Below are 26,940 nucleotides of genomic sequence, written 5' to 3'. Positions count from 1 at the left end.
AGGTGTTAAATTATTTAATTCTGGTGTTTCTTCTTTGCCTTCTTCTCGTCAATATTTATTTAAAATCGTCATATCGCGATATTCTACTCCATATATATCTAAAAATCGCCGCAGTCCAGTTCTGGCTAATTATTATATAAGTAGTGTACCGGAGAAATATTTTATCCAACATATCTCCAAACAGTGCCAAGTAACAAGACATTGATTGAACTTTCCATCTTCCAGTCCTTCCAAAAGGTAACAGTTTAAGCTGCTAATTGGGTATTGGTTGAGAAAACTCTCTCTCTTCAATGGAAGTGCACCACCAGTTCGTCGCGCCGTCGCAGTGCTCAGACTCGCTATCATGCTACTTTACCAACAACGAAAGGCCGAACCTGATAGTAGCAAAGCACACGGTGCTTCAGGTATTTGACATCCTGGAAACTTCGCACACCGATGATGCCCATGTGAGAAAACTCGTTCTGGTAGCGGAATACCAATTGAGTGGATTAATAACCGGGATGGCCAAGGTGCGCACTCTTGAAGACGACAAGCTGGACTATCTTATCATCGCCACAAAATTTGCCAAGATATCGGTGATAAAATGGAGTTTCCACCTGAACTCTATTTCCACTGTGAGTCTTCATTATTATGAGCCCCAGTTTGAAGCTTTGTCCATAGACAAGTTGTCTACAGCCAGATTTAGAAGTGATCCTACTGGTCAAGTTGCGTGTCTCGAGTCGAACGGGATATTTGCATTCTTGCCTTTTGAACAAGAGATGGATGACGATGATATCGATTACGATGGTGATAAGAAGAGCAAAGAACCAAATGGAGCGAATGGCACAAGCCTTTTCACAGGCAAAGACATTGCAGCGAAAAAACTGACAGGCTCTAGTTTCTTGCTGGATGCCAGAAAGTTGGAAGCGAATATCTCCACACTTGTTGATTTCACTTTCCTCCATTCCTACAGAGAGCCTACTGTTGCCGTCCTTCATTCTTCTTCGCCTGTTACATGGGCTGGCTATCTGCCCAAGATCAAAGACAACCTGCGTCTTTCGGTTCTGTCCCTCGATCTGGAGTCCAAATCAGCAACAACCATCATTGAGGCCTCCAACCTGCCGTACGACATCGAGAGAGCAATAGCTTTACCAGCTCCGTTAAATGGAACCTTACTTATTGGATGCAACGAGATTATCCACGTCAACTCTTTGGGCTCGCTGAGAGGAATAACCGTCAACGAGTTTGCTTCCAAGTGCACCAATCTGCAGTTGAAGGACCAGTCGAGCTTGAATCTCCAGTTGGAGGGAGCAATCGTTGCTCCTTTGGTCGAAGACAAAGTTTTATTAATCACGGCCACTGGCGAGTTCTACGTTTGTGTTTTCGAACGCATGGGAGGCGCCTCTTCCATATCATTGATCGTTAAAGTTCCACAGGAAAATTACGCTGGAATCTTGTTGACTCATCCAGTGTCGGCCACTGTAATTGAAGGCACAAAGTCTATGTTCGTGGTCTGTCATGGTGGGGAGAGTGTTCTCTTGGACTGGCAGTACGGATCCGGGTCCGCCATGAGTCTCGCGAAAGCCGGTGTAGCTCAGATAACAGATAACGAAAAGGCAGATATTGATGACGATTCTTACCTCTACGCCGACGATGATACACTCGGATATGATCAGAGCATGGTTTCCAACGATCTGTTGGATGCCTCAAAATTGAAATTTTTCAAAAGTGATTGGCTGGCGAACTTCGGCCCTCTTTCAAATTTCACTATTGGCAAAGTGTCGACAACCAAGAAGTTCTTTGGTCTGGCGAATCCAAACCTTGACGAGGACTGTCTCATAGGATGCTCAGGGATAGGAAAGTCCAGTTCTCTCAGCATATTCCATCCTTCGATCCAGCCCACCATCAGGTCCACTCTCAAATTCTCCAGTATAAACAGAATGTGGACTTTGAATGATAAGCACGGAAAAAGTCATTATCTAGTGACTTCTGACTTTTCTAACTACAAGACACAGATATTTTTGATCAACAAAAACTACCGTGATTTTGCATCCAAGGACTTCAACACTAAGGAGATCACTGTTGCCATATCTGTCGTTTCTGGCTCTTCTAGAGGGCACAAACATGAATGCATAGTACAGGTGACCTCGACGAACGTTTTTCTCTACGATTTCAAATTTAGAAAGTTGCAAACGATCAGTTACGATGAGGAAATTACGTTTGCGCAGATCGGCGATGATGGCTATGTCTTGATCACGAGAGAAAATGGTGACATTGATGTTTTGGAGTACACAGAGAGACAAAAAGAGATTGAGGAGGCAGAGCCTGAAGTTGAAGAACCTGCACCCAAAAGGCCAAGAAGAGGGAGAAAGGCCAAAAACTCAGAGCCCGAGCAAGAAAAAGCTGAAGAAACCGCTCCAAAGAAGGTCAAAATTGAATTCACATACTCTATGGAGAAGATTGAGTTGCCCATGCTTCTTAACAACACTATCATCGTGAGTGGTTATGTCACGCTATCTCGTATCCTGCACAAAGTGAAGATAGGTGATCAGACCGTTGAAAGACATGCTAGCAAAAATCCAACGCCCTGTTTTTTCCTCGTCACTGCTGATAACAGAATCCTGGTATTCGACAAACATCATCGCCAGAAGATATTCGAGCTGAATACTGCAGAGCAACTCACTGAGTATCTCAGTATTGACCTTATGATGGCCAACAAAGAGGGTGTTCCGGACCCCTTTTTCAAACAGATCATGGTGACTCAACTAGGGGACCAGTTTCACAAAGACGACTACCTGATTATTCTCACGATGGGTGGAGAGTTGTTTCTGTACAAGATCTTTTTTGACAAAGATGAGGGTGTGTTCATGTTAATGAAGATGAACGAGCAATGCAGAATGCCGATTACTGGTGCTCCTGACAATGCTTACTCTTACGGTACACATATCGAAAGAAGACTTGTCAAGGTTGATTCCAAGTCATATTCGGCTGTTTTCGTCACAGGAGTTACTCCTTACTGTATTTGGAAATCACATAATTCCTCTCCTCGTGTGTTCCAATTCACAGCAAAACCAGCCCTTGCGTTTGGTGGCTTTTCCACGGAGAAGGTTGTGGAAGGTATCATGTTCATTGATGATTCCAAAAATGCAAGAATTTGCGAACTGGATACCAGTTTTGATTATACCAATACCGTTCCCGTTAAGCAGATTCCCATCGGTCAAACCATGAGAAACGTTGTCTACCATAGCCTCTCAAACACATATATGATATCGACTATGGAGGAGGTTCCGTTTGAGCTAAAGGATATAGAAGGTGAGAAAGCGGCCTCGCTCAATGAAGAAATAGAGACTCCAACGGCCACGTCGTTGAAGGGTTATCTCAAACTGTTATCTCCATCCAATTGGTCAGTCATTGATCAGATAGATCTAGAAGATAACGAAATTGCGATGTCCGTCAAGTCATTGAATCTGGATGTGGTTCGCTCAGCTACGATGACTCAGTTCAAAGATCGCAAGGAAATAATTGTGGCTGGAACAGGAATATTCGAGACCGAAAGCACCTTTACCAACGGATCCCTCAAGATCTTCGACATTATCGACATTGTGCCCGAACCAGGACGCCCCGAGGCAAAGAACAAAATCAAGCAGTTGTTCAGCGAAACCAGAAAAGGAGCTACGGTCACGGTATCCGAGGTCAGTGGTAGAATTCTGGCCGTCCAGGGCCAAAGAGCATTTGTATGGAATCTGAAAAACGACAATAACGTTGTTCCTGTTGCGTTTGTGGACACTGGAATTTGGACCACAGAAACCAAGAGTTTCCAAAATCTGATCCTTTTTGGAGACACCCAGCAAAGTGTGTCGTTGGTCGGTTTTGAAGCGGAGCCGTACCGCATTGTCCAATTAGGAAAAGATATTGCCAGAGTGGACGTTCTGGCAACTGACTTCTTGGTCCATGATGGAAACTTGTACATTCTTGTGGCTGATGCCAATCAAGTGTTACACATTCTACAATACGATCCAGAAGACCCGGCTTCCCATCAAGGTCATAGACTCATCCGCAAATCTGTGTTCAGAAATAACTCTTCAACGACGAATCTGGTTGCGGTTGCACGTTCCAAATCTCTTTTCTCGGCATCGCGCTCTCTGAAGGAGAACCTGGTTGCAGAATTTGAGTGCATTGGTTCGAATGTTGATGGATCTTTGTATCGGGTTACTCCGGTATCGGAAACCACCTATAGAAGACTGTATGCAGTCCAGCAACAGATCTATGACAGAGAGTCACATTTTCTGGGACTAAATCCAAGACTCAACATAATCGGACATATGGAAAATATCATGGATAATGTCAACAGACCGGTTCTGGACTTCGATGTGCTGAAAAAGTTCATGACACTGAGTGAGGAGAGAAAGAGGGCCTTTGCCAAACGGATCGGTAATAACGTCTATTCCGAAATATATAGGGATTTCATAGGGATCTCTTAGAAGCCAAAGAATAACTATATAACAAGAAACAACGAAAACTGAGCTAAGTTTTCAGGCAAAATTGCAGGCAACAGGGTATAAGAACAAACTAACGAACCAACGAACGAAGCATCAGTCTGCTGCTTCCTAAAACACAAAAGTCTTCCTACCAAATTCTTCAAAATTGTCCCACCATGTCGTCGTAGGCCCTTCCTCTGCAAATTCAGGAAAAGGCTCGAGATCAAATTCCAGTTTGACCTTCAAGCTATCCTCTATCCTCACCTCTGAAAGCCTTTCAGTTGACCTTGCCCATCTCTCTTCCAAGAACTCGATAATGAGACGAATACTTCCAAAAAATAGATATCCGTAGCAAGTCATACAACTTGACCGAATTACGTCCCGTTGTCTAGTGTCCTGGGTGTGATAGCCTGCTATCAGTAATGGGAACAGCAGACAGTGCTGCAAAGTATCATTGGAGGCTGAGATCAAGTCATCCACAAACATGGAGACCGCGCATTGGACCCTGTCATCTTCCAGCGTGCAAGACCACAATGCACGCAAGCAGTAGATCATTGCCGTGTTGGCATATGCTGAACAGAAACAGGACCATGATTGAAAAGAAGATCTTTCAGAGGTCTTCACTATGGCCTGTGCTGACCTCGCTGGGAGAATGAACTGGGCGAGACGTTCCTGAATCTCCAAGAGTTGGTCCATTGATGGTGGTCTATGACTTGTCTTCATGGAATGACCCAGAACCGCGAGTGTGGTTAAAATACTCATGATCTCCAAAAACGGGTCTGATTGATCAACGTTTCCCCACCAAGCATCACAGCTACCAAATTCAAACCAAAATTGGGGTTTGAAATATGGGGACGAGCCGGTCAGAAGCGAATAGGTTAGGTCCATCGTGGCAAATACAGACATTATTTCTGCGTTCACTTTGTCCTTGAGAGTGACTGCCGTATTGTTTGTAATCTGGTCTCTATACTTATCCAATATGGCACGGCCACCATTGATGTGTTGGGTGGGCCTGTACGAGCTTGAGTCCGGCTCAATGACCCCATCAAGAAGTCCCAGAAGAACGGATCCTCTGAAAATAGCAGTTGGGTTGATTTTTGATTCTGCTGAGGGATCCAACTGTAATATCGAGCTCAAGTTCTTGAGAGCTGAAACTCGTGCAATCTGCTTAGATTTGTATAGCTCAGGCTCCTGCTTAGTCTGTACCATAAAATGAGCACAGCTCATAGCATCGATAAGATCCTTCAACAACGTGTCTTTGGAAGCAAATTTGAGACTATCGTAATCCCAAGGGACGGACCTGGCAGTCAGTCTCGGCGAGATGATCATCTGGAAGTACATCATCTTGCTGTCGGAATTGAAGCGTGGAAGCGGAAGCGACATAATTTCAAGCTTGGCTTCCTGTTGGCTCGCAGATGAACGTTTTTTCTGACCAAACTTATCTGGAGCGACAATAGCTCCCCATTTAAGTCTGTACTTGCCATACTCACAAGACAGTCCCTTTTTCAAACATCTGGAGCAGTTGGGCTTTTGAAGTTTGCACTTAACTCTATGTTCCCTGCACGCCCAACACGAACCTTCCACAGTGCGGATTCTTCTTGCCGGTTTCGCTACAATCTGCATTGTTGGTAGTGGACGGAAGTAACGATTGTCTTGCCAATACGGGTTTGAAGTCGAGATAACGGCCGCATGCATCGGTCGTGGCGTACCCGATCACCCCACGATTGTTCCACGCCCGAATTCCGGGGACTGACGGGCTTCGTTTCTGCGGATGGAAAGGTCTAAAAGAACCTGGCATAATTTATTGGAATGCAGAAAAAGGACTGGATGTGTAGTTAGCGAGCCAGTTTTTTTATTTTCCTTAGGCTTTTCGATGAAAAAATCACCTTTTGAAACCACTGATAGAAACCCCTCCATCGCCATTCAAAGAGACGCAACAATGGCAGAGGAATAACATAATCTCCAATTTGTTCAAAAAGCAGTAATTTCAGAAAAAAGTCCATTTTGAAAATTGAAATAAAGAAGAATGCACACCAACAAATATTCGTTATTCCCCAACCTTCCTATTTATATATAATTTGTACCATATTCCCCCATATGCTACCGGTTCTCCCATTAGTTTGGTCCCGACAGAATCCTTATATTACTCGGAGAGCTGCCCCACAGACATTCAGAGGCTACACCAATTGGTTCCAGACCACGCTTTATTACAATCTCAGAAACGCAAAGTGATCAATTCTTGAGTTATTCGTATAATTGGGTAAATATAGTTCCAAAGGCACATTTTTTACCACCCAAAATTGACTATTTGAGCCTCAATAAGAACACTTAGTTTCACCCTAATAATGCCCAATCGGGTAATCAACCGAATTGAGAAATCCAACATCACAAGGTGAAATTAGAACTAACAAGCCCATTCCTAGCTTGGTTAATGAGCCGATTTGGACACAACTGCATCTTATTAAGTGTTTTTTTTCCCGCTCTTTTTGCTGACAAGTTCTGTTGGCTCATACAATTGTGAACTTATATTTCTTGTTAAAGGACACCGTGATATTGGCTTCCATTACAACTACCCATTACAGCCGTATATCAGACCCCCTTTCGCGTTTAAACAAGACAACCCAACGGAAACCATCACCATTCTCCGCAACAACACCATTCACCCAGACCATCACAACCACCCGATCATATGAGCACCTAGAAACGTCGCTGCGTATATACTTGCCGAGAAATTGCACATTAGCTCCCACGTAACCTCCAGGACGCGATGTTGGATCCTTCCGTTCGCCTCCGAAAGGCGATAATTGAGGGAAAACAACTCATCGTGTCCCGTTTGTTAGCGAGGTTTCCCGATTTACTTGAGAATATCAACCCGGAAGACGGATGGAGCAATTTGCATCTGAGCACCTACTACAACTACCTGGAATTGACACATCTGATACTGAACCTGGTTGAGGAGAAGAGTGCCAGGATACACAGCCATCTTGCCGAGCCTGGTGAGATTTTGAGTCTGGAAGATGTGATTTGTGGATTCGAGGGTTACACGGTGCTGCATGTTGCTGCTGTCCAGAATTCAGAGGCCTGTTTGGAACTGTTGCTCCAATACTTCCACCTGGTGCTGAATGCAAAGGACAAAAAGGGCAGGACTGCTTTGCACTTAGCCTCTATGAAGGGATACACCGGCTGCGTTCAGCTTTTGATCAACAATGGAGCCGACACAAATCTTCAGGACCAGGAAGGGAACACCCCATTGCATCTGGCTGCTTCGTTTGGGCATTTGGATGCTATCAAGCTGCTGCTGTTTGGAGACTGTGACGATGAAATGCTCAACAGCCAGAAGTGGAAGGCACTGGATCTGTGCTCTACATTTGAACTTCAAAAACAGATGCTTTCATTCAAGGCTTCACTGGTGACTGCCCATCCTCCTTCTGCGCCTGTTTCAGCCTCTTCAAAGTCTTCTCCCAGAGAGCCAACTTCACACCTGAGACCTTATTCAAATTCATTGCCTCCACTACCTGCTATCACGACAGCTAGGCGATGCTCTGTCAGCTCGCAAATTTCTGCCAGCCGGTCTTCGAGTTTCAGCTCGGAGTCCAATAAGCCTTCAACCCCATTCACGGAACATGCCCCTTCAAACTACACATACCAATCACCCCTCCAGTCGGAAACGCCACAACTTGCTGATTTGATAGACCAAAACTCGAAGTCGCCACTGGTTCCAGCAGTTAAACCCTTTGCGCCCAGTTCTGCCAGAACGCGCACCATGTCTTCTGCCTCTTCAATGTCTTCCACATCATCACCACCTCACAGCAACACGAAGAGAAAGGTGCTGATACCAGCACAATCAAGCGAAAACTCGCAGCTGGTATTGGGGAGATCAAACTCTTCAACTTCGTCTTCTCCTACAAAATCTTCAGTCCAACAGAACACCTCGCCGAACTCAAAGCGGTCTTCCATGTCCACGAGGACTTTCCGTTCGAATTCATCTACATCTCAGAACTCAGCAGGAAATGGGACAGGTAATGGAATCGCAAATGGCCAGACGAGTCTTTCGTCTTCCCTGGCGGAACCTAGGTCCAAAAGCGGGAGTTTCAGCTCCACGCTTTCGAGTTTCACTTCCACGTTCAAAAGTCTCGATAAGAAACCGTCTCAGTCGGGTTCAAGCAAGATGAGTGCCATCAGTTTCCGACCCCAAGCTTCGAGAAAGAACAGTGTCGGTAACGACAACCGTTTGGAGAGAACGAGGTCTATTTCTTCGGCAACTCTCATATCTCCGCTGCGGTCCACGAGGACAGCCGCTCCAAGTTCAGCAACATCGTCTTCGCACAGACAGCCGCTCCTTTTGAAGAGTGCCAATAACTCGAACATTTCGTTGGACTCGCAATCATCTGGAGCAGAGTCTTTGCCAGACCGCTCTCAGGACTCATCATCGACGCTGAAGTCTTTCAAGGCTCAAAATGCCAACCGACTGAAACTGAGCCTCAAACTCAACACATTGTATCAGACAAACACTAACACTTCGGGAGCTGAGAGTGATGGAATTATCGCTAGCCCGACCAGGTTGGAACCATCGCATACTTCCAAGATCCTGAATATCTCTATCAAGTCCAATAAAAGGAACTCTTGAGGAGAACGGAGACATATCCGCCTATTCGAAGGCTACACATTCCTTTGGTTTCCAATATTTATAATTCATTGCATACTAACACATCTAAATTGGGTTATCATGATATTTGTAGATTAACGGTTCCTTGCTGGCTGGTTTGACCTAGCTCGTATTAGATTTTTCATTCTCATTCTTTTCACTTTTCTTGGGGTTGGATAGCGATAGAGACGAAAATACCTCCTTATTGGTATTAAGCCAATCCTTAAATGCATCACCAATCGTAGAATACCGCTCCAGATTCTCCACGATTCTCATAAAGTCATCCGCATATGAATCCTCAATCATGTCATGCTCGTTCTTGAATTCTGGATCCACCGAACCGTCTGTCTTTCCAACGCTGACCGCACTTGCCAGAAGATCTGCCTGGTCATACCCAAAATTCGTGTTCAATGTGTTGGGAATTACTCCAAGACCCTCACCCTTATTAGTAGCCTTGAAGACTTTGTCCTCGTCGTCGCCAAGCTCTGGCTTGATAACTTTCAGCTGCATGGTGTTGTAGCTCTTGCAGTTATCGCATCTAAGACCAAGAACATGGTACTTGCAGATAGACATTCCACCACAGTCTATGCACTTGATAATACACTTCCAGTTACCAAATGGAGGCGGTAATGGTTGCTCGTCGATTTCATTGTCCATAACGCGAAACTGGGTTTCCATGTTGGTGATAGTTCGAGAGCAGATGGGACATTTGTACGAATGCTGCGTATACTCATCATAGCACGATTGGTGAATGGCATGTCCGCATGACATCACACAAACAGTTCGGGTAGAGTTGAACATGTATTCCTCGCAAATTGGACAGTCTGCATGTGTTGAGTTCTCGATACACCGATGACCACCTTCTTTCAGCTCTATGGAAATGCAGGCATCACAGTTTCGGCAATGGAAGAAGTCCTGATTTAAACCGAGCCCAAGACGACAAATTCCACAATCGTCACAATGGTAAATGTCTTTGACCGGATCATTGTCGAATAGCTTGCACTTATCACAGTAGTACTCTGCTAGGATCTTACCACAGTCCGGGTTGATGCAGTATTGAGCAGGCCGCTGAGGCGTAGAGCAGAACATGCACAAAACATGCCTTATTTGATTTCTGGGGAGAGCATGGTCCTTGACAACAGCATCATGGCAAAACCTGCAAGTAAACCATCTTTTGCAAATGGGACATTCCACTTTGCAGTTCCTCTGGTAGTGCTGACACCCAAGTATACCGTCCGCATATTGTGTAGGAGCTTTGTCCATCATAGTTAGTCGTACGCGGTGATCATCATTAAATGCCTCATCTTCAGAACTGAACAACGACGACGTATCTGAATCGCCCGAGTCACCGGCCACATCCTCGATCTCAGCCTCGATGGGCTGGCCCTCCAGCTTCTTCTTCTGGTAGTAGCTCTGTGTCATTAGTTTCTGTATCAAAACACTCTTTTGAGCCCCCGAAAGCTCCGCCAGTCCGAGAATATCCTTGATTTTCTGCCGCATGACCTTCTGATCGGCAAAGTCGCCTGGCTCCAAAAGAGTGAGCTTCGCGTATCTGTCTAGCAACGGTTGTTCATCGGGTATCACCAACGACTCTATAATGGGCCCAGCTTCATGGATTACAACTGGACGAACTCCACCGGGTTCGTGGTACTTTTCATCGTCTTCTCCTTCAATTGGCAAATGAACGGCTTCGTTCACCACCTGGGACAGCTTTGTCGTAACAGGCTGGATTCGATCAAAAGCGCTCTGGAGCGAAAACCCTGAAATCAAGTCATCAATGAATGCCTGAACAAGCTCTCTTCGAGAGCTGAAGTAATTATCTATAGCGAGCGAGCCACTAGCAAAATTTCGCCTCGCTGCATCCCGCAACAGCTCCGCCGACATCGGCAGGCTCTTTAGCGATTCCAGAGTCGGAAGCGATATTTTGCCAACCTGCTCCAGATCCATGGTCAAATCCGAGTCATCAGAGTCTGACATGGCGGGACTTCATAAAAAGATGCGACAAAACAGTAGGTGAATGTAAAGACTCCAAAGATAGATCTCACCTCCGCAACCTGGCGATAGGATTCATTTTCTGGGCGATGCGGCGTGCATACATCAAAAGGTGATGACACAGGGCTCATCACCTGCTGCACCCTGTTGTGGAGATTTGGACTTACACGTGTGCTAAGCTCTCATGACTTCTCTCTTTTTTTTTTTCATCAATTGATCTATAAAAAACAATGGAATCATACGCCAGAGATGCAGCAACCCGTGCTGCAACACAGGCGGCAAAGGATACGGGCAAAAAGGGCTTCCAGCTCTTCAAGTCTGACATGAGTTCTAGGAACTTCAGGTAAGTGCACAGACTGGGAGCAACGCAATTGAGGCATACCGAGATACTAACACGCGAAATAGTGCCTATGGAAGATGGTGAGTTGTCCATTAGAAATGAAAGCCGACTTATTGATCTGTTTCTTACTAACCTTCAGGCTCGGATTGCTATCTGGAGCGGCTTCCTTCGCAACAGGGATCGGCTACATTCCCCGTCTACATTTGATCATCCTCTTTGGCATTCTCGCCACCGTTCAGGGGATAATTGTTTATTTTGTGGAGATTCCATTTTTGTATCGGATTTTCCGGGTTCCTGATTTTTTCATTTCCTTCGTCAAACGGTTCGAAGTTAACTGGGCCCGTGCTCTGTATTATGCAGTGAATGCAGTGATACAGTGGCTTTCGTTGTTTGCGTATGCCAGTGCTCTTCTGTTTGTGGCCATACTGTACAGTCTAACTGCGGTCTGCTACGGAATTGCCTGGGCTTCCAGGCAGAGCTTCCACGATGGCGAGTCCAATGACGAGATCGTTGACGTTGAACCTGGCGATCCTGAGTTCAGGACTGCGTTGTAAAACAGGTGAGAGAGGAGTGAACACAGATGCCAACCAGAATTATCACCAGGAACGTCAATTGAAAGCTAATTGAAGGCTAAACGAAGGCTAATCGAAAACCCATGGCAAGCCATCGGCTTTCGCCAGTACGAATATCACATGAAAGGTTTCTTCTTTATATATGCAGACTAGTTCAAGAAAAAGCGGCTCTGCCGCTTTGAGAAATCATGATAGGATCACCAATAGCACAAAGAAGGCAAAAAAACACACGGATATAGAAAAACAGTAAATGAGACATAATAATAAAATGCTGGACAAGGAATTGTCTTTTGGGTGTAACGAATGCAGTTGAAAGGCCGTTTGGGCCCGTTTTCGGATCATATCTCTTTGGTCGGGGTCATTCCGTGGATCTTACGGAGATGTTGCTTGAGATTATCTTTTCGGTTGAACTTCTTGCCGCACTCATCGAGCGGACACTCATATGGCTTTTCACTCGAGTGCGATCTCATGTGTCTTTTCACATGCTCTGGCCGCTGGAACTTGTTGTGGCAGATGGGACACTCGTGGATCTTCTTCTTGGCCTTCAGCTCGTCTTCGGCTGACATGGGCACGTTCGGAACCGACGATTTTGCTCTCCGATGTCCTCTGACTGGTGTTACAACGACCGGAGCAGCAACATGCGCCTTGATCGAAGGCGTGGATTTGGAACCAGACATCGCAGTGGGAGGTGGAGTCTGCTGCTGCACTAGGTCGAACGAATTGCCGCTTCTGCTGTAGGGCAGATTGGCAGCAGGGTTCATGGATATGTTCATGTTCCTGGAAGCAATGGAGCTTTCTTTCGAAAGAGCTATGGCCGAAAGATTGATAGAAGAACGCGATCTCTGCAAAAACGAACTGTTGTGCGGCTGAGGTATCGAGCCCATTGTGACACTGCCCACCAGACTTGGACGGTGCTGTGGCTGTGCCGAAAAAGATTCAGTGTTCTCAGGGTCCACAAGCAATGACGAAGAGTGCGACCGCGAGAGCAATTGGGTGTCAATGATCGGCTGTTGTGTTTGGAACATCACGAGACTCGGGTTGACTGATTCCTGGTGCATTCCAGAGTTTCCGTAAGACATGTGCGACAACAATGGCTCACTGGCCAACTTTTTCGCACGCAGTCTGCGCATACCAGGTGCTCCGTCATCGTTTTGGTGGGAGTATTCCTCTTGAACAGGTGTGGATAGAATTGTGTCCGACTTCATTAGCATTTGCGGCGAAATACTGACAGGAGGATGAGACGAGAACAAGTCAATTGGAGTTTGCGACATTGGAGACTCCAGCTTCGGCGACAGAAATGAGGGAGGAGTGTAGAATGGATTGGTGCCCATGGCATGGGAAGCGTCCATTGAGAGTCTGGACCGTGTTCTGGCATGGGATCGTCTTCTTGGAGTGAAACTGCTTGATCTTTTGATAGGAGTCTGGTAAAGAGTGTTTGAAGCAGACTGAGGCGTAGCAGTGATCAGTGTCGTATTGGGTCCGTTGGAACCAGAAGTAAGTGTGGAAGATCGTCTTCTGGCAACTGTGGTTCTCACGGGGGTAGACAGAACCGTATGGGATACCAGTGGGTCTTCCTGAGAAGAGTGACCGATGTTCGGGTCGGAAGACGTGTGAAGCGAGTGACCGGAGAACGAATTCGACACAGATGAAGAGAGGCCCGGGGGAATTGAGTCGTACGAAGAGATCGTAGAATTGGAAAGTGACTCAGAGATCGATCCAAAGGGCAAGAGACCTTTTGCTGTGGTAAGGTTCGGGTCGTTCATGTGGATCATTCCCATAGAGTGGCCGGTGACCGGTGGAAATTGAAGATTCGAGTGCATTCCGGAGTTATTCGAGGCCGGAACAACATCATCCTCACCAAGGTCCAAATCCGAATGAGACCAGCTATAAGATTTTGCCAAAGTGGGGTTTCCGTTGAGCAACGCGTGCAGTTGGGACGCCTCGCTGGTGAGGCCGTTCTGCCGTAGGTCCATAAAGTCGTTGGTATACGTCTGGAGCGATTCCAAATGGTGATAGTCAATGTGGTCGCGACGGGGCGAGTGATCCGAGGAGATCAGGCTGTCCATTATGGGGGGAGAGGCCATCTGGCAGTTCGCAGCGGGCGTTGTGAGCTAGCAATGGTGGAACAAGGCAGCAGTCAGGAATCCTTGGCAGTGACGCGAAAAAGCAAGTGGAAGGGCACGAAACCAGGGGATTAACGTACAGAAGCAGAAATGCTTTATTGGGTAGTACCGGTGAGCTTTTTGCTTGGTGTGGTCGGTTTGGAAGAAGCACTGGTGGAAAACGAATTGGTCTAAATGGAAGAAAGAGTGTCTAATAGCGTGGAAACGGGCATTCCCAATCGGGAAATAACGCGTGAGTGTTTCGAAAGGGCACGACTTGTGGGACTCGGAGGTTGCACTTGGCGCACGGTTAAAAATGGCAGTGAGATTCCGACCCCGAGTTCAGACTCAAGGTCCATTCAGATTTGATGAAGAGTTGTGTTTTATGCCAAAAAAAGTCCAATTTAGGATCCCAAAGACATATCGGGTGAGCGGAAAGTTTGTAGATCGGATGCAGGGCAGAAAGGAACCTTCAATGATATCTCACACGGTTAAAGTCTGAGTATGAGCCAGACCTTGAGAGAGCCAATTGTTCGGCAAAGTCGAAGAGCCAAATCTGAGATGTCGCGTATGGTCCTTTGGAAGTGTAAATGTGGTAAGATATTCTATTTTTGTAGTCGGAAAACTGACAGTGAATAGTGGTTCGATGTGTGATGATGTAGCGGAGCTTAAGTCTGCCAGGTATCTGCTTATTGCTGTTAGACCATGACTATTACTTTAATAGGCTCAGTGATACACTTCTGTCATCTTGAAACTAAACAAAACCATCTACCTTCACTTCCACCACTCAAATATCTCAATTCTATCAGTGTTGGTCAGTAAAAGCCGCACGCCTTTGGTAGTGTACTCTTCGAATCAGGTCCTTTTAGCTTAAGCTATCACGTGAAAGATATTAAGTCCTTGAAAAATCACCAAGCTATCATCATAACGCTAGAGCCTCTTTCGAAGAAATGTTTAACCTAGAAGTATCATTAATCATCAATTGATTCAGACTAACTGTCAATTGATTATCCTGCCTACTATTCATTCTAGCTCTCGCATGTTTCACCTATATAAATATATATCTGGTCATGAATAGATATCTGCGAGCCAAATTCGAGAAACTCGAGCGTCAGCTTCGAGCCGTAATTCAGGGCACCATTTATGGGTTAGCCTTGACGAACTCAACACCCTTGGCGATGTTCTTGATCAAGGTCTCCTTGGCAGTAGCAACCATCTCCTCCTCGGCAGAAGATAGAGAGCCCAAAGCATGGATCTTCTTGACACCCTCAGTTCCAAGAGTCACTGGCGAAGAGAAGAACTCAACACCCTCAGCCTTGAAGAGAGGAGAGTCGACGAAAGTTGGCTCGACGACGTCGGCCTCACCAGCCAAACCGTTTAGGACCGAAGAGGCGAATCTGGCACCGGCCTGGGCCATAGAAAGAGTGGCAGAACCGGCACCGTTCTTGGCCTGGACAACCTCATCTCCACCGAACTGGATTCTGTGGACGAGGGCATCGTACTTGTCCTTTGGCAGGTCCTTGTGGTTGGTCTGGGAGAGCAAAGGAACAATGGTGATACCGGAGTGACCACCGACAACGGTGACTGGCTCGTGGTTTGGATCAGTTCCAACAACCTCAGACAAGAATCTGGAAGATCTCAGCACATCGAGGGTGGTAACACCGAACAACTTCTTTGGGTTGTAGGTACCCTTGGACTTGAGCACCTCGGCAACAATAGGAACGGTGGAGTTGACTGGGTTGGAAATAACACAGATAGCGGCGTTAGGAGCGTATTCGGCAACAGCCTTGGCCAGGTCTCTGACAATAGAAGCATTGGTGTTGAACAGATCGTCTCTGGTCATACCTGGCTTTCTTGGAACACCGGCTGGGATGATAACCACATCGGCGTTGGAGAAGGCCTGGGCCAATCCGTCGTCTTCTGGGCCGTAACCCTTGACAGTAGAGTTGGTTGGCACGTGCGAAACGTCAGCAGCAACACCTGGGGCGTTTCTCAAGTCGTACAAGGCAAGATCGGTCACCTTGTGGTTGAGCTTCATCAGCAACGACAATGGTTGACCAATACCACCGGCGGCACCGGCAATGGCTACCTTGTAGGCAGAAGAGGCAGTGGAGGAAAACTGACGGGCGCTGACCTTAGAAATTGAAGAAAGCATCTTAAATATTTTTGCTTGTTCGGAGGTTGATCTGGAGAACTGAATCAAGAAACTTGTCGCAGCCATGAACAAACTTGGAGGCAGATTTCCCCTTACTTATAGCTGCCATTTCGTTGGCGGGTCCCGGCTAACCCCAGATGACCTAATTGTTGTCGGCTCCGGGAATGGGGCAGTCGTGGGCGAGGGAAATGTTCTGCGTGAAAAATTAGGCAGAAATTATATATTCTGGGTTAATTTTTGTAGGGTACTGTTTATGTTTGCAGATATAAGTAATTGTGCGAGTTTAGACAGGTTTCCTGTGCGTTCTGGTTGTCAATGTCCAGTACTACGTTAGCCGTAACTTTCCAAATGCCTCTTGAAGAGGAGCCTAAGAGGAAGAGCTTTGATTCGGCGTCGGAAAAACAGAAGCGTGTTACACCCAATACTCCCGATAAAGTTATATTGATGCACACACGCTACCAGAGTTTTCGTTAGGAAATCAACTGCGGCTTTTGGGTCTTGTTTCTTTCTTGCTATTAGTTGTTGCAGCCCAGATGAGCACAAAGTCGAAGCTTCTAGGAGGCATAAACATTGCCAAGGTGCTGGCAGCAGAGACGCCTCTGGTTGCGAAACGACCACCTAGTGTGCCGTCCGCACAGAAGACATCACCCATTGACGGGTCTTACCTAACGGCCCATTTCAACAACTTCAAGATTTCGCCTAAAGATGCCTCCAGAGCTAAAAATTTCTTCAACTCAGCCCATGTAGAACTTGAGTGGTCCATCTACGATTATCTGAAACTACCTGGAGAGACCGAGAAACACGAATATGAGAAGCTGTTAAGATCGCGGCCGACGGAAATGGATGCTGAAGAAACTGAGAAACTCGAGGCTGAAGTTGCTGAAATGAAGGCAAAGATGGTCAAGGCTCGCAATGATACTGTGCTGTCTGAAGTTATGTTATTGGGGAGGTGTAATGTCGGAAAGTCGTCGCTTTTGAATGCCCTGCTATCGCCCTCTCAACTAAAGACACCCGAATCATATGCGCGTGTCAGGGATTACGCGGGATACACACCATGCTTAAATTTTTACAACATCGGCAACGTTCTGAGAATTGTAGATTCTCCTGGATACGGAAAGAAGGGCCAGGCATGGCAGGGCGAGCTGTGCTTCCGGTATCTGGAGAGACGGAAGGAGATGAGACGGTGCTATCTATTGATGAATCCACTGGAAGGGATGAATCAATACGACCAAGCCATCTTGGAGCAATTGAATTTGAAAGGTATCACATACGATATAGTTTTCACTAAGATCGACCGAATTCGCACCGCGGAAAGGGTTAAAGAGATTCAAGAACTTCTGGATTTCGAGCCTACCCGCGAACTGCTGACGGTGAAACCGAGATTCTATTTTGTGAACTCGGAGACCGGAAAAGGTGGTTTGAACACTCGGACAGGATTTGAGGAACTACGCTATGGAATGTTGGAGAGTTGTGGTCTTGGTTCTGGAGTGAAACCCAAGAGACTGAGAGGTGTTTATGATAAGAAGATGGAGGCTCAAAAACAGGCTCGAAAGATGAAGGATAAGGAAAAGGAAAAGAAGGAGAGACAGTGAACTTTATGCGAATGGAAATTGCTGAACAGTCCAGAAGACTACCGAGTGCTGAAATCTTCTGATGAGATGAACGTTAACTCTCTATCATACTCCATATTGTCTAACTAATCATGTACATAACGACTCTAACGAATAATTCATTATCAATCCTGAAAAAACTTGTCAACACTGTTTCCCAAGTAAACTCTAAGTTGCTTTCTAGTGCAAGGTAATACCTTACACCTGACCATCTGCTCTTTACCAGTATCCCTTGATTTTTTCTCGTATGCCTGGAATCTGTGACATCCACCAAAGGCAAAGTATCTGTCCTTTCCGTTTTCGCGCACTAACAATACGTCGATTGGCGGCAATTCTCCGGCTGTGATTTCATCAACATTTGGACATGTTGAAGAGGCCATTGGTACACCGTTCAGTGTACTGAGCATGGTATCTATCTTGGTGTAATCCAGAACAGGTGGTATCGGCCTTGAAATCTGCGAGAGGGGTAACTCGGTGACCTGGCGAAGGTTTCTAGTTTGAAGCGACATGGTGGTAGTGAAGAGGATTCTTGAACTCTAGTTGTGATGCAGAAACATGAAAAAAAAAACAGGGGACAAGCCAGGCAAACCCCGTATACTTATACTCTTTATCTGATTAATTAACCTTAATCAGCCGCAAAGAGCCTGGAATCTGGGATGGGGTCGTGCATTTGCTGAAATATTTGAGAACTTTTTTGTTCGCCCCCGTGACAAATGGCAGACGTCACCCTCTCCTTTACTGAAGCCTTTGCATCTGTATCTCTTCAACATCCATAACACGGTTGTCTACACCAATACGCCTTTGTTTTTGAGCCAGTTTTCCGGTGCATATGTCTGCTTCTGTTAAAAGGACGTCTGAGACAGACCTGCCTTCTGCCAAGAAGCCACATTCCTCGAGCCCCGGAGCGCCCGCGCGCTCGGGTCCATTGACCCAGGCAGATGTAATTCATTTTAAGAAGCAGGCGATATGGAGATGTCTCAATCAATCCAGGACTCGCGAAAGCCTTGTTTCCAAACAACTGGAGACGTTCCAGAAGGAGAACAAGAAGCTGGCAGTTGCTGTCAGTGTGTTATCTGAGTGGTATGAGCAGATTTACCGAACTTTGGCTGAATTATATGCTGGAAAAGCTTTTGAAAGTCACACAAAACTTTTGGATATTCCACAAGACATAGGTGAATCCTTGCAAGACAAGCTTTCTGCTGGAAGATCGCAGCTACTTGATGTTTTGCAAAAGTTGCCTTTGGTTCCTGAGGAGTTTGATGCCTCCAAGCTGGAGGAACTAAACGATACCATCTCCAATTTGGAAGTAGAAAAAAATTCCGTGTTACTGGAGAACAAGACGCTACAGTCTAACCTTGAAAAACTGGAACAGGAGCTTCTCTCGTTGCTGGGAGAGCAGGATAGGGCTGGGAGTGACTCGTTACAACGCGTCAACGAGACAGCTGTTAAGAAGGAGACGGAAGAGCAAGAAGTTGCCGCTGTTCCATCTACAAAGAGCGAGGAAACGAGCGAGATTACCAGCCAGGAAGTTGAAGATCTCAAACTCAAGGCTGGCGAGCTGGAAGCGGTGAACCAAAAACTGACTACGCAGTTGGATATAGAAATCAAGACTTTGTCGGACTTGAAGCTGAAATACCATGAACTGAACGCCAAAATCCTGAACCTCACAGAAACAGATCTCGAAACGTGTGTTGTTCACCAACAGATTGTGAAGGATAACGAAAGACTCAAGGCTGAGTTGAGCGGGTTGAATCTGAGGTACGAGGAATTGTGCCAGAAGTTGGACTCTCTCAATGCTTCCACCAGCAACTCTGAAGACCAAGAGCATGAATCTGCTGCTACGAAGGAGCTGGCTCGTGTGGAGGGTGATTTGGTAAGAATAAGAACTCAGAGAGACGAGCTTCTGAGCAAAAACTCAGTTCTCGTGGCTCAACAACCGTCTGAAGAGATTGTTGCTGAACTTCAAAACACGATCAAAATTTTGGAACAAAGACTGGCAGACCTTGAACGGGAGAAATCTGTTCTTACAGACGACCTTGACACAGCTGATGCTGAACAGATAAAGAAACAGAACAAGATCCTGGCAGTTGAACTAAAACAGCTAGAAGAAGTCTTCAAGAATACCAAGGATCTGCAGCTGAAGAAGATCAACAAGTACGTGGAGAATGAGCAGATAATTAACAAGCTCACTGTTGAAAGAACCAAGGCCGTGGAGAAGTACTTTGCAACCATGAGGTTGAACGAATCGTTGCAGCAGGAGAACCGAGCCTTGAAGTCGAGCATGTCAAAACAGGGCGAGTTGATAAATACCCTAAAGGAAGTCGAAAAGCAGATCTCTAAGAAGTCGGATACGCTGGAGAAACAGCTTCAGCTACAGTTCAGCTCCATAGAGAGAGGCCTCGTTGCGGAGAACAAGCACCACACCTCCAAGATAGATGCCCTACAGAACAACATCAAGATATTGACCTCGCAAAATCAGTCGGTGACCAAAGATTTGAATAAACTAAGACAGGAGGTCGAACTAGAAAAAGATAAGAACAAGGCGTTGGAACTGGAGTCATCAAAAGTGGGTGCCAAGCTTAAGGAATCCCAGAAGCTGATCACCAAGTACAGAGCAAACGGTCATGGTGTCACGTCTAACGAGGAAGATGACGAGATCAAGCAGGCACTGCTGTCGATGGCCAAATGCTCTCTGTGCAACAAGAACTGGAAGGATACCACATTCAAGACCTGTGGTCATTGTTTCTGCAGCAGTTGTGTCAAGGATCGACTAGATGCCAGAATGAGGAAGTGCCCTTCTTGCAACCATCCCATCTCGGCGTACGACGTGTTGCCGATCCACCTCTAGGGCCGCTGTGGAACCCTTTTGAGATCCTTTTAGGCCCCCAAGTGTATAGATATGTGTGTAATCTTAGTATGAATGATGTGAGTTTCATGAAAATTGAAAATTGAACATCGGTAACAGGGCTCGTACGTCAGCACCTGGTGAAATTTGGAGTGTATTCTTGAAAGCATTGTAACATTGTCATTGTCATTGTCATTGTCATTGGAAATCTTTAGTTGTATCCTTAATTCCACATTTATTCTGTAAGTTTGCTCGTTCTCGTTTCCTAGAAGTCTGGGAACAAATACCCAAATTCATCCTGCAGGTCAGTGACTCCATAATCATAATCCTCTTCTGGATACCTCTCAAACTGAGAAGAATCACCAACTCCACTGGGGATATTGGGCTCATAAGGCGTCTCAATGTTTCCCAAAAGAAGGGTCTCCCATACAACCTCCTTGAACCAAGTGTGGTCCTTGATATCCTCGACTCCATTTTGGAGGTTTCCCAGGCGAAACGTGACGTCTTTCTTGATCAGTCCACCCAGCAATTCAACGGCATCCTTCTGGAAGTGCGCAGGAAACGAGATTTCGCACTTGGTGATATTTTCGTAGGTTTTTATCGGGGACGAGTCATAAAAGGGCGTTATACCGGCAAGCATCTCGTAGATCAGGATGCCAAACGACCACCAATCCACAGCCTTGTTGTACGGCTGAACAGCGATAACTTCCGGCGCAATATAATCAGGAGTTCCACACAGCGTGTAGGTCTTGGAGTCTACCTCCTTTGCAAACCCGAAATCCGTAAGTTTGATGTGGCCAGACCGGGCAAGGAGGATATTCTCAGGCTTGAGGTCCCTATATATGATGTTTTTCGAGTGCAGATACTCCAACGCCAGTAACACCTCGGCTGCATAAAACTTGGCCACCTGATTCGGGAAGGTTCGTGATCTTCTCAAGAGAGAAAATAGCTCCCCGCCCTCTATATAGTCCATTATCAGAAAGATCGACTTGCAATCCTGGAAGGTGCCCCACATCCGGGTGATGAAAGGGTGCTGTAAAACTGACAAAATCCTCCTCTCATCATTTGTATGTTCCACCTGCTTCGCCTTGACCACTTGCCGCTTCCTAAAAACTTTCATGGCATAAAAGCGGCCGTTGTGTACAGACCTCACTAGATGAACCCGGCCAAAGGAACCAGTCCCCAGCGTCCGTATCAGCTGGAAATCGTTTATCGAATAGCGTCCTTTGGTGACCCTCGTGGGAAGATTCGTATGCACCGGCTGCAATTGTTGCTGCGGCTGTGGTTCCTCCAACAATTGGGATGTTGGCATGGTTGATTGAGTAGATGATGATAACACAGGGGGCGTGACTAACTGGCTCAGCCTGCTTTGATAATCCTGCTGCTGTCGATCAAACTGCTCCTGTAACGACATCTTATTTGACATGATTGGTCTGTGAAGCTTGGTATGCCTGAACTATGTCGATCGTCCGAGGTAATGAGCAGCCTTCAATTTAGTCCCAAAATCGGCTGAAGGGCCGTTTTCGTGGAAAAAAACGGTTTTTCCTTTCTTTTTCTGGAAGTGCCCCACACAATCTTTATCAACACTTGCAAATCAACGCTGAGGCTTGTCGGAGAAATAATTATGTCAAAGTACGCCACTTGTGAGACTGCCTTGTGTCCAATATTTTTTCAATGGGAGCAGCTGCATCAAAGTCTAGGGTGTTGCCCAAGTCGTCTGTTGGCAGTGCGGTCAAGCAGATGAAGCCGGGTTCCCAAGCTCCTGTGCCCAGTGGGCAGCCGAAGGACGAGGACTTCCTTTCAAAAGCAATCTCCCTTGGAATTGTCCAGGTCGAGTCCAAACCCCAAATAATCAATAAGACGCACAAGTCTGTGACCAATCTCGAAAACAGGCGGAAACTTGAGGAAGAACACGATGCCTTGATCGGAAAAGTCAAGGCGAATCAGAACCTACGCTCGTTTGGCAAAGAGACCGAAACAGCAGAGAAGCCAAGTCAGGCTCCTATCCCCAGAAGCACCCTTCAGAAGTATGTGAATACTGAGCAATTAACGTCGATGCTCCAAGACGCTGAAGATTTGAAAGTGGGTGATTTTAGCAAGAAGTACAACTTAGAGCCTGGATTTGTGCGGACCAACCTGATCCCGATATTCAACAGGAGGATAAGATTGCCCACACTGAGGGCAGAGCTTCCAGATGATTGGGAGACTCACCAGACGAATTTCTCCGTGAGAAGGATCAGGAAAGGAGAGTACAATCTCGAGAATAACCAGCAATCGTTCCAGACCAAAGGTAATCCTTTGCTTTCCACTATAGACCAGGAGGCTGACTCTACGGATATGTCACAGACCCTCGATACCACGCTGATGAACATGTTGGATAACGGAGAAAGGGTGGACCATTTCAAGGGTCATGGTATCAACGGGCCTGTCAAGTCAGATGAGTTTAAGAGAGGTAAGAGACTGCAATCGCAGATCAAAGAAGTTAAAAGGGTTATATAGTGTGATTATTCGTCCGACATTAGTACATAGCTGAGACCAATCAATGAGATTCCCAAACATGCCCATGTCAAAACCTTGCTCTGAGAGCCGCCGAATGCGATGGAGGAAGAGAGCATCTGGAACCCGATAATGGTGAGGAATCCAGATGTCACGCACATTAAAGAACCAAAAATCATCAAATTCTTGGGATCATCGAGGTTCAGGAACTTCCCGCGGAAAATGAGGTATGAGCACAAAGCACCCACCGGCTGAGCTAGACCACCTAGCAGGCCCACTATTAATATTGCCTTCACTCTTGAATCGAGTGCAATGTAAAGAGGAAGGGCCATGGTGAAACCCTCCACGAAATTGTGGATAAACATTGACAGAAAAATAGACAATCCAGTCTGCTCATCTGCATTTGATGTGGAATACACGATGAATCCTTCTGGGAACTTGTGGAGTGTTAATGCCAGAACTGTCTGAAGACCTATTGATAGCAATCTTGACAAGGGTGTGGTTATATGGTGGTGATGGTCTTCCTCTTCATCATCTCTGTCTGCTTCGTCCCCTTTATATGTGGCTTCATCCGGTGATAATGATCTAGCCTCGGAAATTGGGGGTTCATTCGTGATCAGCGGTGACTTCACCGTCATGTTTGGATGTGTTAACGAGATCACTGACGATGATCTGATCAACTTGCTAGCAGTAAAAAAAAGATGGTTCTCAGATTGTGGCAACTCTGTGTAATGCAAAGCCTTCGTTGTTTCTATCTGAACAGGTACTTCTTCATTGTGAACGTCCTCAAAGGTATGTTGCTTGCATACACAAACTCCGTTTGGAAGATGACAGCTTTCGATGGAATTATATCCGTAGCACTTTCCTGCCAGCTTTGAGCCTCTCAGAGCCCTTAATGAACGATCAAATATGGATTCGCGTCTCTCAAGGGATCCTGGTAGCAAAGGATCGATCTCCGTAGGCACCGATATCTTTCCCTGGTGTGAGTGTGAGTGAGAGTGCGGTTCTTCATCCACATGAGAGTCTGAGTGCGAATGTGAGTGCGAGTGTGAATGACCAGGGGAGTGAGATTCAGAATGAGAACGTGGATGGTGCTCATGAGTCTCAGGACTATCGCGGGAGGCTCCAAGACGTGCCTCCAAGTCCTGGTGATCGCCATGATTGTGCTCGTGATCGTGGTGATGCGCATCACCATGTACGCAATGAACTATACTTTCTGAAGTCATGAAGTGAACAAACGTGTTCAGCCCTGCGCTCAAAAGTATCCCCAAAAGATAAAACCCCATAACATGTGCCATTAATGAGTGCTTTCCTTCTACCAAAGCAGGCACTCGTTCAAAATAATCTTGCCCCGAAGGCAACAATTTGTACATCGAGGTAAACAAGAGGCATCCACCCGATAGTGCTAACGAATTGATCAAAAAAGAGGAGTTATCGGATATAGTAAAAGGATGTGCCTTTGAATAGCTCGGCAGCAGCTTCGCGTATAGAACATCAAGCGATATCACCAAACATCCCAACACGGTTATGAGTGATGATAAGATCACCAGAAGCCATCCTTCACTTATATACATCACTTTTCAATAATATGGATCAGAGTATGGACTTTCAAGGCAAGAAGTGCCTGTGTAAGATAAGTACCCTGGTGGCTGTTACTGGTGATGAGACAAGACGAAAACAGATGGATCCTTGGATATTATTGGACAGAAATCCTGTAAATTCAGATGGAATATCAGATGTTCAGTTAAATAGCTTATGCAAATGTCTAGTGTTGTAAGAGAACACCAAATAGAAGGTTGAACGAATGGCTATAAGATACACGCCAACGTCTTGTTCTAAACCCTTCTTTGGATGAATGTGAATTGAGTGCCCCACCCAAATTGACGCCTCACATCAATCTCTTGCGTCTGGGGAATTCATATACAGCAGAGCCAATCAAGGACAAAATCACGAAAATAATACAGGTGACTCCGTAGATGGCACCCAGAACTCTGAAGGACTCCATTCCAGATGCTCTGTAAACCTCGCTGAGACCCAGAGACATTGCACCGATAGGGAACGGCATGGGCCACCAGCTCTTGGAGAACGGCGCCCATCCATGGTAGAACCAAACTGCGAAGGCCAGAAAGGTAAGGAAGAACCCGAATCCGAGGAAGAAAATTCCTATGGGAAAAGATATAATTTTCAACACCATCCCAATGACAGCTTTCTGGTCCAGATCCGTGTATTCCACGATATAATCATTGGCATTAATACCTTGCAGTAGGATACCCCAGGAAGCGTGGCCAATGAGTCCGATGGGAGCAAACACCGAGAAAATTGCGGGCTTGGGTGGAAGCTTGGACGTCAAAAGCTTCCAGAAGAAGATTCCAATGAAGCATGAACCAATGAAAACGGCAATGGACCAAAGCAGAAAACTCACCACGATGGTCAGCAGCTTCAACCTAGCGTTGGGAAGATTAGACACTATGAGAGCACCAGACGAGGCACTCACACTCAGAGGTAAAACTGGCAGTATTAGAGACGCCTGCAGAGTGTGATAGTCCAGTTTTGATTTCGCGAATAATTGGAAGATGACTGCCCAGCTTATGACCACTGCCAAAGCAACGTTAATCCACCATAGTACGAACGTTCCTATAGGCCAATGCTCCTGTGAGATGAAATGCACCATATTCACTATTGTAGAGAATCCCATGGAGTAAGGCCCGAGGAACACGTTCAGGCTCGGATCTGTGAGTAGCGGCCAATCTGGTTCTTTCCAAAGTCTCCAGGGTGTGAGGATGGTCACGATGAAAAAAAGCAGTAATGAGATTCCCCACATTATGTAACCGCATATCCGTAGCCATTCCGCAGGATAAGGAAAATTGTACAATATGCACGCTGTAATACCGGTGGCCATGAACGCAACATTCCATATTGGATGAAATTCATTGACATACAATTCGTGAAACGTGTTGTGAAGAGGCTTTTCGTGTCTTCTGCCTTCGAGGTCTGGTCCAAGTGAAGGCTCTTTGGGATGTGTACTGCTAATTGACATTTCGGTAGATTCTATAATTTTGTGTGAGCAACAGCCATGAGATGTTCAGTATTCTGCTGAAGATCCGATATTTATGTTCTCGGAGGAACTGTGAAGAAATTTTAAGATGAAGGTGATTATGCAGAGTCATATATGGGCTACCATCATCGGGCCGTAGACTACATGCGGAGTACGATCAATTCGGGCTGTGCTGGTGATAGTGGCCCATTTGGGTTAGAAAGGTGAAATTTTGGGATAGCAATCTTTAACTAGAAAATAGAAATAATTAAGCGAGTAGTTTATGGTTCTGAAAAATTAATCCCTGAATTTGTTTGAGTATGGCTTTGCGGTAAGCGGATGGATATGGTGTACCGTCGGTTAGTTATAATGATCGCTAGAAGGTGGAAGGTGACGTGATGAGGCGGAAATCACTTTTTAGGTCCAGCCAATTTTACACTCAAGAAGAAAAGTTACACAGTCTCAGGATAATAGTATGCTACTGAAACAAAACAAGTTATTATTCGCTGAAACGCTTTATTATTCCTGATCCTGGAAGAAGTGAGCATCTCTACGGGTGGTACTCTGAAGAACACCTACTGGACCAGTCAAGACACTATTTGTTTTCCGCAAAATGGCCACATAGAAGGAAAGCGCCATTGGAAAATACAGCCAGAAGCGAATATCGCAAAATTAGAACCTCAATCAATCCA

General features: G+C 46.0%; 14 protein-coding genes across 14 annotated transcripts; 6 read left to right on the top strand and 8 right to left on the bottom strand.

The window, feature by feature from the left end:
- Positions 1 to 290: 290 nt before the first annotated feature.
- KUCA_T00003409001 (uncharacterized protein) lies at positions 291 to 4,460 on the top strand (the record flags this gene model as incomplete). The annotated part of the gene is made up of 1 exon (XM_022601822.1): positions 291 to 4,460. The coding sequence occupies one exon, from the start codon at positions 291 to 293 to the stop codon at positions 4,458 to 4,460; it is 4,170 nt and encodes a 1,389-aa protein (XP_022459426.1).
- A 126-nt stretch (positions 4,461 to 4,586) lies between these two features.
- On the bottom strand, positions 4,587 to 6,080 carry KUCA_T00003408001 (uncharacterized protein; the record flags this gene model as incomplete). Its single annotated transcript, XM_022601821.1, has 1 exon — positions 4,587 to 6,080. The coding sequence occupies one exon, from the start codon at positions 6,078 to 6,080 to the stop codon at positions 4,587 to 4,589; it is 1,494 nt and encodes a 497-aa protein (XP_022459425.1).
- Positions 6,081 to 7,224: 1,144 nt separating this feature from the next.
- Positions 7,225 to 9,084, top strand: KUCA_T00003407001 (uncharacterized protein; the record flags this gene model as incomplete). The annotated part of the gene is made up of 1 exon (XM_022601820.1): positions 7,225 to 9,084. One exon carries the CDS (start codon positions 7,225 to 7,227, stop codon positions 9,082 to 9,084), a length of 1,860 nt encoding a protein of 619 aa, XP_022459424.1.
- A 141-nt stretch (positions 9,085 to 9,225) lies between these two features.
- On the bottom strand, positions 9,226 to 11,079 carry KUCA_T00003406001 (uncharacterized protein; the record flags this gene model as incomplete). The annotated part of the gene is made up of 1 exon (XM_022601818.1): positions 9,226 to 11,079. One exon carries the CDS (start codon positions 11,077 to 11,079, stop codon positions 9,226 to 9,228), a length of 1,854 nt encoding a protein of 617 aa, XP_022459423.1.
- A 245-nt stretch (positions 11,080 to 11,324) lies between these two features.
- On the top strand, positions 11,325 to 11,988 carry KUCA_T00003405001 (uncharacterized protein; the record flags this gene model as incomplete). Its single annotated transcript, XM_022601817.1, has 2 exons — positions 11,325 to 11,437; positions 11,574 to 11,988. 2 exons carry the CDS (start codon positions 11,325 to 11,327, stop codon positions 11,986 to 11,988), a joined length of 528 nt encoding a protein of 175 aa, XP_022459422.1.
- Positions 11,989 to 12,344: 356 nt separating this feature from the next.
- Positions 12,345 to 14,072, bottom strand: KUCA_T00003404001 (uncharacterized protein; the record flags this gene model as incomplete). Its single annotated transcript, XM_022601816.1, has 1 exon — positions 12,345 to 14,072. One exon carries the CDS (start codon positions 14,070 to 14,072, stop codon positions 12,345 to 12,347), a length of 1,728 nt encoding a protein of 575 aa, XP_022459421.1.
- Positions 14,073 to 15,249: 1,177 nt separating this feature from the next.
- Positions 15,250 to 16,263, bottom strand: KUCA_T00003403001 (uncharacterized protein; the record flags this gene model as incomplete). The annotated part of the gene is made up of 1 exon (XM_022601815.1): positions 15,250 to 16,263. One exon carries the CDS (start codon positions 16,261 to 16,263, stop codon positions 15,250 to 15,252), a length of 1,014 nt encoding a protein of 337 aa, XP_022459420.1.
- Positions 16,264 to 16,796: 533 nt separating this feature from the next.
- Positions 16,797 to 17,855, top strand: KUCA_T00003402001 (uncharacterized protein; the record flags this gene model as incomplete). The annotated part of the gene is made up of 1 exon (XM_022601814.1): positions 16,797 to 17,855. One exon carries the CDS (start codon positions 16,797 to 16,799, stop codon positions 17,853 to 17,855), a length of 1,059 nt encoding a protein of 352 aa, XP_022459419.1.
- Positions 17,856 to 17,998: 143 nt separating this feature from the next.
- Positions 17,999 to 18,382, bottom strand: KUCA_T00003401001 (uncharacterized protein; the record flags this gene model as incomplete). The annotated part of the gene is made up of 1 exon (XM_022601813.1): positions 17,999 to 18,382. The coding sequence occupies one exon, from the start codon at positions 18,380 to 18,382 to the stop codon at positions 17,999 to 18,001; it is 384 nt and encodes a 127-aa protein (XP_022459418.1).
- Positions 18,383 to 18,702: 320 nt separating this feature from the next.
- Positions 18,703 to 20,721, top strand: KUCA_T00003400001 (uncharacterized protein; the record flags this gene model as incomplete). Its single annotated transcript, XM_022601812.1, has 1 exon — positions 18,703 to 20,721. The coding sequence occupies one exon, from the start codon at positions 18,703 to 18,705 to the stop codon at positions 20,719 to 20,721; it is 2,019 nt and encodes a 672-aa protein (XP_022459417.1).
- Positions 20,722 to 20,983: 262 nt separating this feature from the next.
- KUCA_T00003399001 (uncharacterized protein) lies at positions 20,984 to 22,144 on the bottom strand (the record flags this gene model as incomplete). The annotated part of the gene is made up of 1 exon (XM_022601811.1): positions 20,984 to 22,144. The coding sequence occupies one exon, from the start codon at positions 22,142 to 22,144 to the stop codon at positions 20,984 to 20,986; it is 1,161 nt and encodes a 386-aa protein (XP_022459416.1).
- Positions 22,145 to 22,392: 248 nt separating this feature from the next.
- KUCA_T00003398001 (uncharacterized protein) lies at positions 22,393 to 23,217 on the top strand (the record flags this gene model as incomplete). Its single annotated transcript, XM_022601810.1, has 1 exon — positions 22,393 to 23,217. One exon carries the CDS (start codon positions 22,393 to 22,395, stop codon positions 23,215 to 23,217), a length of 825 nt encoding a protein of 274 aa, XP_022459415.1.
- A 5-nt stretch (positions 23,218 to 23,222) lies between these two features.
- On the bottom strand, positions 23,223 to 24,788 carry KUCA_T00003397001 (uncharacterized protein; the record flags this gene model as incomplete). Its single annotated transcript, XM_022601809.1, has 1 exon — positions 23,223 to 24,788. One exon carries the CDS (start codon positions 24,786 to 24,788, stop codon positions 23,223 to 23,225), a length of 1,566 nt encoding a protein of 521 aa, XP_022459414.1.
- Positions 24,789 to 25,102: 314 nt separating this feature from the next.
- KUCA_T00003396001 (uncharacterized protein) lies at positions 25,103 to 26,251 on the bottom strand (the record flags this gene model as incomplete). The annotated part of the gene is made up of 1 exon (XM_022601807.1): positions 25,103 to 26,251. One exon carries the CDS (start codon positions 26,249 to 26,251, stop codon positions 25,103 to 25,105), a length of 1,149 nt encoding a protein of 382 aa, XP_022459413.1.
- Positions 26,252 to 26,940: the final 689 nt, after the last annotated feature.

This window comes from Kuraishia capsulata, genomic scaffold, assembly GCF_000576695.1.
Source record: "Kuraishia capsulata CBS 1993 genomic scaffold, Kuraishia_capsulata_scaffold_4, whole genome shotgun sequence".
NCBI lineage: Eukaryota > Fungi > Ascomycota > Pichiomycetes > Pichiales > Pichiaceae > Kuraishia > Kuraishia capsulata.
The sequence above is the reverse complement of the archived record's forward strand: the minus strand, read 5'-3'. Positions and strand labels throughout refer to the sequence as shown.